Source organism: Microcaecilia unicolor, chromosome 3 (genome assembly GCF_901765095.1).
Source record: "Microcaecilia unicolor chromosome 3, aMicUni1.1, whole genome shotgun sequence".
In the NCBI taxonomy this organism is placed as follows: domain Eukaryota; kingdom Metazoa; phylum Chordata; class Amphibia; order Gymnophiona; family Siphonopidae; genus Microcaecilia; species Microcaecilia unicolor.
The window spans coordinates 479,775,994-479,792,845 of NC_044033.1; the positions used below are offsets into that span (position 1 = coordinate 479,775,994).

The 16,852-nt window shown below is 43.6% G+C and overlaps 1 protein-coding gene across 1 annotated transcript in view; it reads right to left on the minus strand.

Annotated features, from left to right (window-relative positions):
• SLC17A5 (solute carrier family 17 member 5) overlaps positions 1-15,527 on the minus strand; it is a 71,253-nt gene extending 55,726 nt beyond the window's left edge. Inside the window, exons 1-2 of the mRNA XM_030199043.1 lie at positions 15,318-15,527; positions 4,358-4,554 (exon numbers count right to left, since the gene is read on the minus strand). Of these exons, the coding sequence (XP_030054903.1) occupies positions 4,358-4,554; positions 15,318-15,405 (285 nt within the window). The 5' untranslated portion in view covers positions 15,406-15,527. The remainder of the gene's footprint in view (positions 1-4,357; positions 4,555-15,317) is intronic.
• Positions 15,528-16,852: the final 1,325 nt, after the last annotated feature.

The window sequence follows — 16,852 nt, forward strand, 5'->3', positions numbered from 1 at the left end:
CCGCTTGATAACAATGATCATAATATGATCGGATTTGATATTAGATTTGAAGTATACATAGGAAATCAAATACGTTAGCGTTTAACTTTAGAAAAGGACTATGATAAAATGACAAGAACGGTGAAAAAAAAAAACTTAGAGGAGCGACTGCGAGGGTCAAAAATTTACATCAGGCGTGGATGCTGTTCAAAAACACCATCCTGGAAGCCTAGGCCAAATATATTCCACGTATTAAAAAATGAGGACGGAAGACCAAACAACAGCCGGAGTGGCTAAAAAGTGAGGTGAAGGTAGCTATTAGAGCTAAAAGAAAATCCTTCAGAAAATGGAAGAAGAAACCGACTGAAAATAATAAGAAACAGCATAAGGAATGTCAAGTCAAGTGCAAAGCGCTGATAAGGAAGGCTAAGAGGAACGTCGAAAAAAAGATTGCGTTGGAGGCAAAAACACATAGTAACAATTTTTTTAGGTATATTAAAAGCAGGAAGCTGGCAAAAGTATCGGTTGGACCGCTAGATGACCAAGTAAAAGGGGCGATCAGGGAAGACAAAGCCGTAGCGGAGAGAGGGGAGACTCCCAAATCTTCATCAGTGCTTCTTTAAGGATAGGGTGCAATGGTACTGTGACCCCTTCCTTAGGAGACAACTCATAGGCCAGAAAAGAAAACATCTCTGCCCTGGATTCCTCCTCCGTCTGCAACTTAAATGGGATAGCTGAAGCTATTTCCTTGACAAAATTAGTTAAAGAAGAGACCCTCAGGTGGAGATTTATGTTTCTCTTGAGGTGGAGAGGGACCCTATAAAACTCCTCACCGTACTCAGACTGGACTGAGTGAATCTGTGCCTGTCTTGGATCAGTGGAACCACATCCACGTCCCGAAGGGAACCGAAGTATAGTCCTACCCTCAGACTCTGGGGAAGCTTCCTCCCCTAACATTGAGAGCGGTACGACACCCTTTGGGGCACTGGCACCGAGGACCTCTCCACAGGCATCGTAGGAGCCTCAGGAAGAAGCTGGGGCTTATCTGGAGTTCTCAATGCCAAGCAGTGTGCAACTGCAGTATCTGTGTCAGCTCCTCCATGAGCATGGCTTGGTACTACTCATTGAAGGGAGGCATCGGTAAAGGCAGGGGAGTCAGGACAGAGGCAGCCTAAGGAGTTGGTAATGAACCAGAAGTGGGAACCTAGCTGCTTGGAGACTTGTGCACAGGCACCTCTACCAAACGAGGGGGGGGCGCTCCTCCCAGTGCCAGTGCTTCTTGGGTACCAGCAATGTATTTCCGGCACCAAGTGTCGAAGAGGACCAATGCTGAACCCGTATGTGCCCTTAGTGTTGGGTCTGACGCTGACCGGTCCCAGGGCCTTCTTTCATCTCCTTGATGTCAGTGCACCCTAAGCAGCCATCGCGGTCAATGCTTCCAGTGCCGATGTTGATGGATTGGCCTTCAAGGAATCAAAAGTATCTCCTGCTGCCCCTACTGAACCCTCTGTGTCCTCGACTGCATTTGCAAACAGAGAGAACAAGAGTTAGGCTCATGGTCAGGCCCAAGGCACCTGATAAACCAAGAGCGAAAGTCTGTCATGAAAATCACCCGATTACATTGGGCACACCTTTTGAAGTCACTGGGGGTCTTCTTTGACATCAAAAAAAGAATTGCCTTTTGAAGCCACTGGGGGTCTTCTTTGACATCAAAAAAAGAATTGCAGCCAAATTAAACTCTTCAATTATGAACTGTAAAAAGGGGCAGCATTCAAACAGAGGTTGGTACTCCAGCCTAAGCGAGCCTAGCAACACACGAAAAAGAGAGTAAACTTGAAAAGCCGAAAATACTAAAACAACTAAAAGGAAACAATAAAATAAAGATTATTGAGAAAACAATTACAAAAGGGAGAAAAAAACCCACACAGGAAGGCACTGCAATATGAGAGAAAATAAAACCACACTGTGAGGAGAACCCAAAGACGTGTCCTCCCTGCTCCTCGGAAAAATGAAGACTGAGGGAGCCACATTCACGCGTGCGTGGTGGAACACTGCTAGAAACTTCTACATTCATCTCACTAATCAGCGCCCACACCGGGTTCCATCAGATGATGTCATCCAGATGTGAGAATATAACTAGCTGCTTGTCCTTGGAGAACCCTACTTTTTTTTACGCTTGAAGTATTATCCAATTTACCTGCCACAATCACATGTTTCTTCTTGATGCTGAGTTTATTTCTTACTATACAGGAGAAGCTAACTTTTTGTAGGAACAAAAAACATACTACCAGCAAATACAATGCCCATTCTGTAGGATCCTATATGACAAGAATGATTCTAAAGGGGAAAAAGGAAAAGAGAAACCTCTCTCACAGATGACACCAGAATAGTGAGAAAAATAATCAACAGTTAAAAGACAAAGCTACAGAAAAATGTGGGACCCCGAAATCTACAGAATGAGCCCCATGCCACAGCTCTTCCATGCAGTCATGCCAAATCCAACAGAATCGTGGGGAGGAGTGGGGAAGATGCTCATGGAACAAATCCAAATGGGATTCTAGAGGAAATTCATTTAGTGGGCCTTTTACAAAGGCACAGTAGAGTTTTTAGCGCGCACTAAATGCCAGAGATGCCCATGTATTCCTATGGGCATCTCAAACGTTGAGCATGTGTTAAAAACACTACTGCACCTTTGTAAAAGACCCCCTTAGCTACAGTGGTGGAAATAAGTATTTGATCCCTTGCTGATTTTGTAAGTTTGCCCACTGACAAAGACATGAGCAGCCCATAATTGAAGGGTAGGTTATTGGTAACAGTGAGAGATAGCACATCACAAATTAAATCCGGAAAATCACATTGTGGAAAGTATATGAATTTATTTGCATTCTGCAGAGGGAAATAAGTATTTAATCCCTCTGGCAAACAAGACCTAATACTTGGTGGCAAAACCCTTGTTGGCAAGCACAGCGGTCAGACGTCTTCTGTAGTTGATGATGAGGTTTGCACACATGTCAGGAGGAATTTTGGTCCACTCCTCTTTGCAGATCATCTCTAAATCATTAAGAGTTCTGGGCTGTCGCTTGGCAACTCGCAGCTTCAGCTCCCTCCATAAGTTTTCAATGGGATTAAGGTCTGGTGACTGGCTAGGCCACTCCATGACCCTAATGTGCTTCTTCCTGAGCCACTCCTTTGTTGCCTTGGCTGTATGTTTTGGGTCATTGTCGTGCTGGAAGACCCAGCCACGACCCATTTTTAAGGCCCTGGCGGAGGGAAGGAGGTTGTCACTCAGAATTGTACGGTACATGGCCCCATCCATTCTCCCATTGATGCGGTGAAGTAGTCCTGTGCCCTTAGCAGAGAAACACCCCCAAAACATAACATTTCCACCTCCATGCTTGACAGTGGGGACGGTGTTCTTTGGGTCATAGGCAGCATTTCTCTTCCTCCAAACACGGCGAGTTGAGTTCATGCCAAAGAGCTCAATTTTTGTCTCATCTGACCACAGCACCTTCTCCCAATCACTCTCGGCATCATCCAGGTGTTCACTGGCAAACTTCAGACGGGCCGTCACATGTGCCTTCCGGAGCAGGGGGACCTTGCGGGCACTGCAGGATTGCAATCCGTTATGTCGTAATGTGTTACCAATGGTTTTCGTGGTGACAGTGGTCCCAGCTGCCTTGAGATCATTGACAAGTTCCCCCCCCTTGTAGTTGTAGGCTGATTTCTAACCTTCCTCATGATCAAGGATACCCCACGAGGTGAGATTTTGCGTGGAGCCCCAGATCTTTGTCGATTGACAGTTATTTTGTACTTCTTCCATTTTCTTACTATGGCACCAACAGTTGTCTCCTTCTCGCCCAGCGTCTTACTGATGGTTTTGTAGCCCATTCCAGCCTTGTGCAGGTGTATGATCTTGTCCCTGACATCCTTAGACAGCTCCTTGCTCTTGGCCATTTTGTAGAGGTTAGAGTCTGACTGATTCACTGAGTCTGTGGACAGGTGGCTTTCATACAGGTGACCATTGCCGACAGCTGTCTGTCATGCAGGTAACGAGTTGATTTGGAGCATCTACCTGGTCTGTAGGGGCCAGATCTCTTACTGGTTGGTGGGGGATCAAATACTTATTTCCCTCTGCAGAATGCAAATAAATTCATATACTTTCCACAATGTGATTTTCCGGATTTAATTTGTGATGTGCTATCTCTCACTGTTACCAATAACCTACCCTTCAATTATGGGCTGCTCATGTCTTTGTCAGTGGGCAAACTTACAAAATCAGCAAGGGATCAAATACTTATTTCCACCACTGTATATAAAAGAGAGAACCAAATGCTGCTCCTAACAGTGTTTCAGCTAGCACAAGACACTCCACCAGTACCGTTGTATTATGAGGTATCATCGGGGTTGTTGAGTGTGCTGGGCACACGCTGTCATTTGCATTCTCCGACATGCTTGAATTGCTCTTCACCATGTCCACCAACGCCACACTGAGATTCACTCTCAGGGCATACAGCATGAGGAACCCGAACAATGCCAGCGCGGCCAGGTTGTAGCGAGCTGAGCAGCATTTCGGCACTGAAATAGAGGCAAAATATATAGACTGAAAGTAACTGCAACTCAAGCTGAAATACAGTACAGAACACACTTAAATCGCATATCATTTACAAGATGAAACGGAGAATAAAACTACTTCGACGTTAAGCAGTCATTACAAAGCTTTACTGAAGAAAGCACAAAGATAGATATATGCAAAAAAGAATTTATAATACTGAAAATAATTTCTAATGCTTAACCAATATAAATTCAAAAAGTTCCCAGAGTACCTCTGGTAAAAATCTCAACAATAATAATACAAACCAGGGTATAATATGAGAAGTGAGAGGACTGACCCAAAGGTCTACTGGAATATGGTGTTATATATATTATTATCGTGTGCATGAGGTCGTTGGAGCAAGTGATAGCATTGACCCACTAGTTGTTTAAGTTTTGAGGAGGGTGCATATTTATGTCATTTGAATTTAAATTATAGCACGGGTGTGCATTTGCAAGTACATAAAAATTAAAAAAAAGACTCAAGGTGAAGTTCTATGATTGAGAAGCTTGTCCACCCTTAGAGACGTAAAACACTTTGTGTATACTTCGTGTAGTCTCGCTTGGGTGAGTTTAGACTCTGTGAATTTCCCAACAAAATATATTTATATCTCTATATAGCACCATATTCCAGTAGACTTTTGGGTCAATCCTCTCACTTGTCATATTATACCCTGGTTTGTATTATTATTAACAAATATAAATGTCATTGGTGAGTAAGAAATCATGCTGACTATATACATGCAAATATAAATATATATATTCAGGGCAATTCTATGAGTTATACATTAAGAGCACAAATGTTTCATTAGAACAACAGCATACATAGGTGTACATGCCAAAATTCTGCTTAAGTGTTATTCTATAAAAACGTGCATATCTTACACAGCTCATATTTGACAGGTAGGCGTACACAGGGGTAGAGTCTGGGTGGAGCATGGGCAGGCCTCACACTTATGCATGTAACTTATAGAAGACTATGTTATGCGTATATCTCTGGCACCTAGGGGCACACACTTATGACAGCTCTATGATAGGCACACATTTTGATGGTTACACTAATAATAAACAAGGGGAAGTAGGTACCCACATTCTTTTATGGGATAGGCTCTTACCAGGCATCCAGTTATGGAACTGCCCCCATAACCTAATCATGAGTGTGGCAAACTGGAACCGAATGTTTTTCTCTATTGTGAAGTAGAGCTGATATTTGATTCATTGGCATTTAAGGCACCACAATGCTATAGTAGAAGCTGGAGTTGAATATTAAGTTATTAGAAAAGGAAGGTCACCCATTTTAGTGTTGGGTGGTGCTAATTTAATTCAAACAGAGTCACGTCTAAGATTTGTACATATTTTCCCAGCAGGTACTGCCTTAAATTTAATTCAATTGGTTTTTACAAGATATGACTGTAGTGGTTGTGTATGGAATGATAAAGTGAGGTTCGTTTAAAAAAAAATCGCATCATTCAACTGTCATACGAGGCTGCAGGTTTGAGCTTCAAAGGCATCAGAAATATTACATCACATCTTGAAAGGTTTAAGACAGAGCCCCTTCCAACTACAGTCCAGGTCGACCTAATGGTAGCAAGTTTGCTATGAAAGCTCAAGGGTGAATTCTACATGAAGGTCTCAGAAATTCTGAGGTATATTTGTATTTATTTACATATTATAAATGTAATTTACATTATAAAAATAAAGCTTAAAAAAACCCATTTATTTTGGTCCTTGTTTATGGAACAAAGGGATCTTAGCAATCAACACTGGGAAGGGTGAAAGGGGTTTTCTCAAGAGGAGAAAAAGGGAGAAGATAAGATAAAGGGCATCCTGGATCAAAGAGGGAAGAACAATTCTCTACTCAATGCATTTACCTGGATCAAAACAATGATATTATGAGGTGTATTTTCAAAGCATTTAGAGTTAGAAAGTCTATGGAACTTTGTAAGTCTAAGTGCTTTGAAAATGAGCCCCTTGAGATGTTTAAGAATCTTTGAGTAGTTTATAAATAATATTTTAGTATGCAATTTACCCTGAGCCTTGTTTGGAAAGTTAGGATAAACAAACTACATTACATAATATGGTAGTGGTATCTTCCAAGTTAGAGTTATGTACACTAAATGGAAACAGTGGAGTTAGAAAAGGTACAGAGAAGGGCGATGAAAATGATAAAGGGCATGGGACAACTTCCCTATGAGGAAAGGCTGAAACGTCCAGGGTTCTTCAGCTTGGAAAAAAGACGGTTGAGGAGAGATATGATAGAGGTCTATAAAATAATGAGTGGAGTGGAACGGGTAGATGTGAATCATTTGTTTACTCTTTCCAAAAGTACTAGGGCTAGGGGGCACGCGATGAAGCTACAAAGTAGTAAATTTAATACGAATCGGAGAAAATATTTCTTCACTTAATATGTAATTAAACTCTGGAATTCGTAGCCAGAGAATGTGGTAAAAGTGGTTAGCTTAGCGGGGTTTAAAAAAAAAAAAGGTCTGGATGGCTTCCTAAAGGAAAAGTCCACAGACCATTATTAAATTGACTTGGGGAAAATCCACTGATTATTACTGGGATAAGCAGTGTAAAATGTACTTAACTTTTTCAGGATCTTGCCAGGTATTTGTGACCTGGATTGGCCACTGTTAGAAACAGGATGCTGGGCTTGATGGACCTTTGGTCTGACCCAGTGTGGCAATACTTATGTAAAAAAAATCATTAAATCAAAAACATATGCACACACACACAAACCCCAAACAATCTCTCAAAAGATAACAGAGGTAAAAAAAAAAAAGAAAGAAGCCATTACACAGACTAGACTTAATAGAGAAAAAGAGAGAAGTGTAAGTTGTTTAGTAAAAGCTTAATAGCTTGAGCAGCAAATCAGCTAAAACAAAAACAATAAACAACCTCCTCTCCCCCTCACCCCATTTCCCACGTTACTTTCCAGAGAAGAATACTGTAGCAGGAAGAGTGAGGCAAAGAAACGCCGTGAAACCAGATTCCCATTACAGTAGTAAAGACCCTTGTGGACCTTGTACCACAGTCATTACTTTAGTCAAATATGTCTGTTGGCTGGAGCCTGATTATAAGTAAACAGTACTGCTACCAATGTAAATCTTTTGGACCAGACCAGGGCTGCTATGTGTCAGGCCAAAACATAATAGATTTTTCCATTCTATTTCTTAGAAAACATTGCCCAAGGGTAAATATCAAAATGTTCCTTCTGCTTCACAAGTTCTGCTGCATTAAAAGATTTTCTATTAAGATGCCATCCTAAACATTAAAAAAAACATTTACAAAATTGAAGGCCTAGAACCCATGCATCAAACTTATTTCAGTGCTGCACTGGAAAGGAAATACATACCGTAAATGCAGGAACCAAGGAAGGGGAGTAGGAGGTCCCCTGTAATGTTGAAGCCAACTGACAGAGGGTCATTGTTGCATAAATATACAAATAACTGCATATTAAATTATATACACTTATTTTGCTTTATTAAAATAGTCTTCTGATACTTGTATTTATTAAATTTTTTATATTCTATCTGCAAGCCCAAAGGATTTTGAAGTGGTGTACATTCAGGTACAGAAGGTATTTATCTGTCTCTGCAGGGTTTACAATATAAGTTTGTAGCTGTGGTAATGGAGGGTTAAGTGACTTACCCAAGATCACAAACAGCTGTAGTGGGATTTGAACCAGGCTCTCCTGGTTCTGAGCCCACTGATCTAGCCATTCCACTACTCCTCCACTCCAAGAGGAAGTGTATAAAGGAGCGTAAGGTAGAAGGAATGAGCAAGAGAGAGAGAATAAGAATGCGAGTGTGAATAAATGGGGAAGGGAAGAGTGGTTCCCCTTGGATGCACATGATGCTGGGCGTGTCAAGAGGGGCAGAGGGATAGGTGAAAAGGAGAAGGAGACAGAGGGAGAGTAGGATAGCAGGAAATCAGAAAGCAGAGGAAAGTGGAAGGGAATGATGGAAGGGGTGGGGGGGGGGGGGAAGTCATTCACATCCTAAAGCCCTTCCTATCCGTTCAATCTGTCACAACTGTGGTTGTGACTCCACTTTTCAGTCTCACCTTGTCTTCCGGTGGTCAGCTTCAGAGGTGGCTCCAGTCTGTTCTTTTCTTTGCATTGTTCCCTCTGCTGCCACTTCCTGTTCCAAGCCTCACTCTGGTGTTCAGTGTGGTTCAAGCCTCTTTCCTGTAGTGCTTCCACTTCCTGTGTGTTCCAAAGCCTCACTTTGCTGTTGTGTGTTTCAAGTCTCTTTCCTGTAGTTGTAACATCATCAGTGAAGGCCCTCATATAAGAAAGGTGAAGACATTCATTCAGGGCCTTTGCAAAGCCAAAAATCTCCAGGTTTGTCGGTGTGCTTGTTTAGCATTTCTGTCCTGTTTCCTAGTTTGTGTGCCTGTGTGGCATTTCTGCTTTAGTTCTTCTGTTTGTCTGTGTGCAAGGGTTAGCACTTCTGTCTTGGTTGGCCTGTTTATTCTGTTGTTTGTTTGTGTGGTTATCAGGCTCATTTTCAAAGCACTTAGCCTCCCAAAGTTCCATAGAAACCTATGGAACTTAGCCTCCCAAAGTGCTTTGAAAATATGCCTCCATGTGGCCCAGCCTTGAGCTCTGCCTAGTTTCTTCTTCCTTCTGCTGTTGTGTTTGGGTTCCCATTTGGCCTTGCGGCCCGAATGAGACGGCTCTGTGTGCGTAGGTTCCAGGTCAGCCTTGCGGCCCCGTTTGAGTGTTTTCTCTTCTTGCTTTACTTAGTTCTGTCCTTGTGTTCCCTGCCTAGTCCAGTCCTGGTTTGTGTCTTAGTACAGCCTGTGTGCTCTGTGCACTTCTGGTCTGTTTCTGCCTGTGTGTTCATTGCACTTCTAGTCTGCTCTAGTCCAGTCCTGGTTTGTGTCTTACCAGCCTGTGTGCTCTGTGCACTTCTAGTTTGTTTCTTACCAGCCTGTGTGCTCTGTGCACTTCTAGTTTGTTTCTGCCTGTGTGCTTATTGCACTTCTAGTCTGCTCTGTTTCTGCTTGTTTAGTCCAGTCCTGGTTGGAGGGTTTTGCCTGCTGCTGCCGTTCGTCGACAGCAGCCCAAGCGCTCACGTTGTTCCTGAGTCCGTGACAGCTTGCTTAGAGCCTGGGACTGTCACACAATCACACTGGATGCCTCTGAACAAAATCCATACACATCTTCTTTCCTCCTCAAAACTAACTACGTGTTCCTCTGATCCTATTCCCACCCATCTACTTAATACTATCTCTCCTAGTGTCATCCTTTTTATCTGTCATATCCTCAATCTTTCACTTTCCACTGCGACTGTTCCTGATGCCTTCAAACATGCTGTAGTCACACCACTCCTTAAAAAAAAAAACTTCATTGGACCCTACCTGTCCTTCCAACTATCGCCCCATCTCCCTCCTCCTGGCCAGATCCAAAGGTCTCTATTCTATCCTCATCCTTCTCAATCTATCTGCTGCTTTTGACACTGTTGATCACAGCCTACTCCTTGATACGCGATCCTCACTTGGATTTTAGGGCTCTGTTCTTTCCTGGTTTTCTACTTATCTCTCCCAGCGTACCTTTAGTGTATACTCTAGTGGATCCTCCTCTACTTCTATCCCACTGTCAGTTGATGTATCTCAGGGATCTGTCCTGGGACCTCTTCTTTTCTCCATTTATACTTCTTCCCTTGGTACTCTGATCTCATCCCATGGTTTTCAGTATCATCTTTACGCTGATGACTCCCAGATATACCTCTCCACACCAGAAATCTCAGCTGAAATCCAGGCCAAAGTATCAGCCTGCCTGTCTGACATTGCTGCCTGGATGTCTCAGCGCCATCTGAAACTAAACATGACCAAGACTGAGCTTCTTATCTTTCGCCCTAAACCAACCTCTCCTCCTCCCCCATTCTCTATTTCTGTGGATAACACTGTCATCGTTCCTGTCTCATCAGCTCGTAACCTTGGGGTCATCTTCGACTCCTCCCTCTCCTTCTCTGCACTTATTCAGCAGACTGCTAAAACCTGTCGTTTCATTATGTATAATATCACCAAAATTCGCACTTTTCTTTCTGAGCACACTACCAGAACCCTCATCCACACTCTCGCTTAGACTATTGCAACTTGCTTCTCACAGGTCTCACACTTAGCCATCTCTCTCCTCTTCAATCTGTTCAAAATTCTGCTGCATGACTAATATTCCGCCAGTGTCGTTATGCTCATATTAGCCCTCTCATCAAGTCACTTCACTGGCTTCCTATCCGTTTCCGCATACAGTTCAAACTCCTCTTATTGACCTATAAGTGCATTCACTCTGCAGCTCCTCAGTACCTCTCCACTCTCATCTCTCCCTACATTCCTCCCTGGGAACTCCATTCACTGGGTAAATCTCTCTTATCTGCACCCTTCTCCTCCACTGCTAACTCCAGACTCCGTTCCTTTTATCTTGCTGCACCATATGCCTGGAATATACTTCCTAAGCCAGTACATCAAGCTCCATCTCTGGCCGTCTTCAAATCTAAGCTAAAAGCCCACCTTTTTGATGCTGCTTTTAACTCCTAACCCTTATTCACACTTGTTCAGAACCCTTATTTTATCATCCTCACTTTAATATTCCCTTATCTCTTGTTTGTCCCGTTTGTCTGTCCTAATTAGATTGTAAGCTCTGTCGAGCAGGGACTGTCTCTTCATGTTCAAGTGTACAGCGCTGCGGACGTCTAGTAGCACTTTAGAAATGATAAGTAGTAGTAGTAGTAACATAAACCAGGTTACAAGGACACAAAATAACATTTTTGCTGTTACAATTTGTTTCAAAAGGGAAGGGAAATGGGACTTGATATACCGCCTTTCTGTGGTATTTTGCAACTACATTCAAAGCGGTTTACATATATACAGGTACTTATTTTGTACCTGGTGCAATGGAGGGTTAAGTGACTTGCCCACAGTCACAAGGACCTGCAGTGGGAATCAAACCCAGTTCCCCAGGATCAAAGTCCGCTGCACTAATCACTAGGCTACTCCTCCAAAGAAGAACAAAACACCTTCTGAGACTAAGGATCAACCCAATCACTTCCCATGAGGGAACGTGTACACCATTGGAAATTTCCACAGAAGTTATGAAAACCTACATACAAACTCCCCCCCCCCCCCCCAATGGTCTTAGCTCAGGTAAATGCTACTGATGGAAAATCCTGAAAACTAGGAAAAAGTTATAACAAAATTTCCAACGAGTTCTCATAATTTATTTTATTTTTGTTACATTTGTACCCCGCGCTTTCCCACTCATGGCAGGCTCAATGCGGCTTACATGGGGCAATGGAGGGTTAAGTGACTTGCCCAGAGTCACAAGGAGCTGCTTGTACCTGAAGTGGGAATTGAACTCAGTTCCTCAGGACCAAAGTCCACCACCCTAACCACTAGGCCACTCCTCCAAAAACAGCTACATCAGTAGAAAAAGAAAATACACGTTTAAAGCTTCTTTTCCTTCACATGTATAGTCTTGAAGAAAAAAATGAACACTGAACAAATTCTGCTCTCAAATAAACTGCTCTTACTGCTTTATAAGGGTAGGCTCTCTGTAAAACAGTGGCACAGCTACGTGGGGCCACGGGGGCCTGGGCCCCCCCCCAATTCCTCTGGGACCCTGGTTTTGCTGGCAGGAGTCCCCAGCCCCCACCAGCTGAAGCCTTGTTAAGCGCCGGTCTCTGGCGCCACCGCATTGCCTGCCCTGCTCTCTCTTCCCCCCTCATGTGCAGGTGCTGGAGACGGAGAAGGCTTCAGCTGGTGGGGGTTGGGGACCCCCACCAGCCAAGGTATTTGCTGCAGCAGTGGGTGGGGAGTAGCAGGGTGGCAGGGAGGGGAGCAGTGGGGTGGCGAGGTGGGCAGCAGACCAAAATGTGCCCCCCCCCCCCACTTCAGGCTCTGGCCTCCTCCCACCATGACGTCTGGCTACGCCCCTGCTGTAGAAAGCGAATTTTCAATTCTTCAGCACGTTTTTAAAAAATCATCTAAAAGTAAAGAACGCTCAAACTTGCAAAAATTGACTAATGGGTAAATCATATTTCAAACTGTATAGTTGAAAGCTGGAAAAATGCAACAAAGTATTTCTTTGGACAGATTTTCTAAACAAAGTAGTATGTAATTTTCCAAAATGCTTCTCAATCTACAACACTGGTTGAATTTTAAAGAACAAAAACGGATACATAATTTACATATCGTTACCCCTAAGGATTTGAATGCAGAGACTGAATGGGTGTCTCTTCTCTAGTTCAGGCTTGTGATTGGTAGAGCATTAGTTTCAGGAAGTGTTTAATCTTAGTTTTGAACGCTGCCGCCATCTTATTCCAGAGAAAAGCTGGGGTATGATGGCGTGTTCGACAGTTACTGGTTAAGATCTACCCATTATGTTTTGTGCAATTCTTAACTTTTTTTTTACAAATTAGGGGCTATTAGATCATTCTGTTTTGTTTGTTTTTGTTTTTAAATGGACTTGGAAAAATTCCGCATTTTTAGGTATAACTTGTCTGGAATGTTTTTACGTTTAGGGAGCGTGCCAGGTGCCCTTGACCTGGATTGGCCACTGTCGGTGACAGGATGCTGGGCTAGATGGACCTTTGGTCTTTCCCAGTATGGCACTACTTATGTACTTATGTATTGGGGATGTGCCTTTAGGGCGAAAAATGTTGGTGGACACATTCTTCCCCTAGCCGTTCTGGATGCATTTGAGAAAAGCTAAGTGTTTGAAAACCTTCAAAATCTATAAGTTATTTAGATTTGTTATAAAAATTTATAATGTACCTTCTGTATTTTTATATATCTCTAGAAAATATCCATTTTGATATAGAAAGTGAAAGTGCCTTGGTGCTTTGTAGCTTTTACTACATGAGGCTTGGGGTAAGGAATAATATATTGTAGAGGAATATATTTGAGTTATTCCCCAAGTTTTCCACGTCATCACTGTGACCCCTGACGCAGGTGCTAGTCACCGAAACACGGCCCGTGTCGGGTCTTTTTGTCAAGGCTCATTCATTAAAGAACTGTGTTACCATTACACTTTAGTCTTTAAGGTGAACAATTTCTTTGAACTATTTTTGGATATTTTCTAGAGATATATAAAAATCATGCGTGGACTGGAATAAGTAGTTGTGAATCAATTATTTATTCTCTCTTTATAAGTACCAAGACTAGGGGGTATGCAATGAATTACTAAGTAGTACATTTAGAGCAAATCCAATAAAATATTTCTTTACTCGATGTGTAATTAAGTTCTGGGATTCACTGCTAGAGAATGTGAAAAAAAGCAGTTTGGGTAGAAGGGTGTAAAAAGGTTTGACAAGTTCCTACTATTATTAAGGTGGATTTGGGGGAATCCATTGTTTATTCCTAGGATTAGCAGTATGAAATCTATTAATTCTTTTCGAGTTGCAGGGTAGCTGTGACCTGGATTGGCCATTACTGGGAAACAGGATATTGAGCTTGATAGACTTTTGGTCGGTCTTAGTACAGCATGTTATATACTTACAAGCAAAAAAAGCCCGTTTCGCGAAAAATGAAACGGGCCCTAGGAAGGCTATCGTCTAAGCGATTTCTCCTCTCTCCCTGCCCTCCCCTCCAAGTCCAGCAATTCTCCTCTGCCCCCTCCCCTCCATGTCCAGCAATTCTCCTCTGCCCCTCCCTTCCCATCCATGTCCAGTGACTCACCCCAGCCCCCACCTGCCCCCCTTTTAAGCACCCAAGGTCGAGTTCAACCCCAGCCCTCACCTGCCTGCCCTCGTCTCCCACAACAGCCCTCTTTTCCTTCCTGCCGCCTTGCCCTTCAAAACTTTCATTTTACCTCAGGTCGCAGCGGCGCCTCCAGCCTTCCCTTTCCATCCCTCTCAGTGTTCCGCCCTCCTCTGACATCATTTCACCTTTCCGCGAGGGCGGGACACAGAGTGAAGGGAAGGCTGGAGACGAACTGACGTAAGCTGATTTGCGTACTGTTACGACCCCAGCCAGCTAGCCACACAGATAGACAAATTATTATATAGGAGATGACACTCCATAGTGACTTGCTCAAGTTCACAGACCTATCTCCCACTGCTCCAAGACTCAACTAGACCACAAGGCATTAATATTTATAATTATTGTAGGGTTCCATGTGTCCAACAGCACAGTAAAAAAAAAAAAAAGACAGAGCGAGACAAATCTAGTAAAAGAAGGAACGACATTGATCTATTAAGTCATAGTTTCTAATCCGTGAGAGGTGGTGGTGATATTCAAGGCAGGAAGCTAGCATACTGTATTTTTAGTGTGAAGTTTGTCTCGAGCGGAACTCGAGTCTCTTGTCAGCTGTTGTTTTCATTAGTAACCAGCTGTATGCAGCGAAGAATGAGAACAAGGAACTGGAGCAACAACAGAAACACTTCTGAATGCTTTATTCCCTGAATTTTATTATTCCTTCTAAATCTGTAAGATTAAAGCCCTACAAACATACAATAAGAGAAAGAAACTCTGGTCTCACCGGCGAATTAGCAAATTAGAGATTTTGAACTAGGAGGTGCTGATCTGTGCGATTTACTGCCCACACACAAGAAATGCAAAAGAAAAACTTTGCAGCACCTCCCTACAGACTATGTACAAAAAAAAACAAAACACAGCACAGGATCTCCATTAATCTCTCACGGTGCCCGGCGCACCCTGCAAACAAAGGAAAGACTGCAGAGAGATCAGTCAGGCACCCCCTTCCCACCGAAGCGCCGGGGACAAACTACATCTGAAAAGCTCACCTTTGGTAGGGAGCAGCAACTCCCGCCGTTCCACGGAGCTCCCCAGCATCGGGCTAGTGTCTGACTCCTCCTCCGATTCCGACTGCATCCAACCTGATGCTGCCGTGCCCGAAAGCCGCGGTGAGAAAGTAAGAAAGCGCCCGCAGCAAAACCGCACAGCGCTTCTCCCTGCATCAATTAGTCTACTGAGTACTGGCAAAGATAGATGCAGCTTCCAGGCAGCTCGTGACTGTCATCTTCGCCAAGCCCCCGGAAGTACGTCACCTAGGGAGAGCAGTGTCGACGCTGCGGAGGGGGGGAAGAAAACAGGAGACGGGATGATGTCAAAAAGGTGAAGCCACTTAGGTTAGTCTTTGTTTCCTCTTCCCCGCGCAGCCGTTACCTAGTACACTCAAAACAAAGCAAGCAAATCTATGAGCTGCTGCATACTTGCTGCCGTTCTTTATTGTTGGTAGCATTTTTATTTAATCTCACTTATATTTTCAAACATGCCGGCTTGTGCAGCACTATAGGCGCTCCCTGTATTCGTTCAGAGATGTTTTCACCTAGTAAAAGGCCACCAAAACAGACATCATGTTGTAAGATCAGGTACTTAACAATCAGACTTACTATTTATAAGTATAATTTTTAAAAAATGTAATTTGGATGAAACTGGGCACATTTAACATCTTTTTTTTTCTTTCCTGTACCTACATCAAAAGAAAAAGATGTCATGTCGGAACGTTTTCATTTTTGTTTTGTGGAATGCAGTGGTATATTATAAAAATGCACTTGCTCGTATTCAGGGCCGGTCTTAGGCAGAGGCGACCAAGGCGGCCGCATAGGGCCACGCGCTTAAGGGGGCCCCGCGCGGCGCACCTCAACTCTGCCTCTCTGAGCCCTGCTTGCTCGGACCGCATCATCATGATCTCGCGCTCGCTCCAGATCGCATCATCATGATCGCTCCGCCTCCCGCCACCGGTGCCCCCCCCGGCTGAGCCCGCCATCAGCTCCCGCCTCCCAGTCCCAGGACAACGACTGTTGCAGTGACGGCCCGGCCCCGACAGACAGTTGCAGGCATGACAGCTCACCCCAGCTTTTCCCTTCCGCCTTCCCGCTCAATGTTCCGCCTCCTTCTGTTGAGGTACTTCCTGTTTCCGTAAGGGCAGGCGGGAGTCATTGAGCGGGAAGGGAAAAGGAGCTGCAGCGTGGTTGGAGATGAGCCATCGTCTGGTGCTAGTGCGAGTGCAACTTAAAAAATAAAGAAACTTATGATTTATGCTTGTGACGGCAACTTCATCACTCAGGTAGAACAAACGATTAACCTTTCTGTAACAGAACTATGCTGCCGTGCTTTTCCCAGTAAACCATTTTAATTTTCAGGTTAATATAATCAGTTGTAAGGAATCTATTACAGAAGATCAAAGCTTGTGCCTGATGGTTTTTTAGCTTAATGTGACAAGTGCTCCATTTCTTGGAGTCTAGAATGGGTTATATGCAATTTTATCTGTGTTTTGATGCTTCACAGTCTTCTGTTTGATGGCATACAGTTTGCT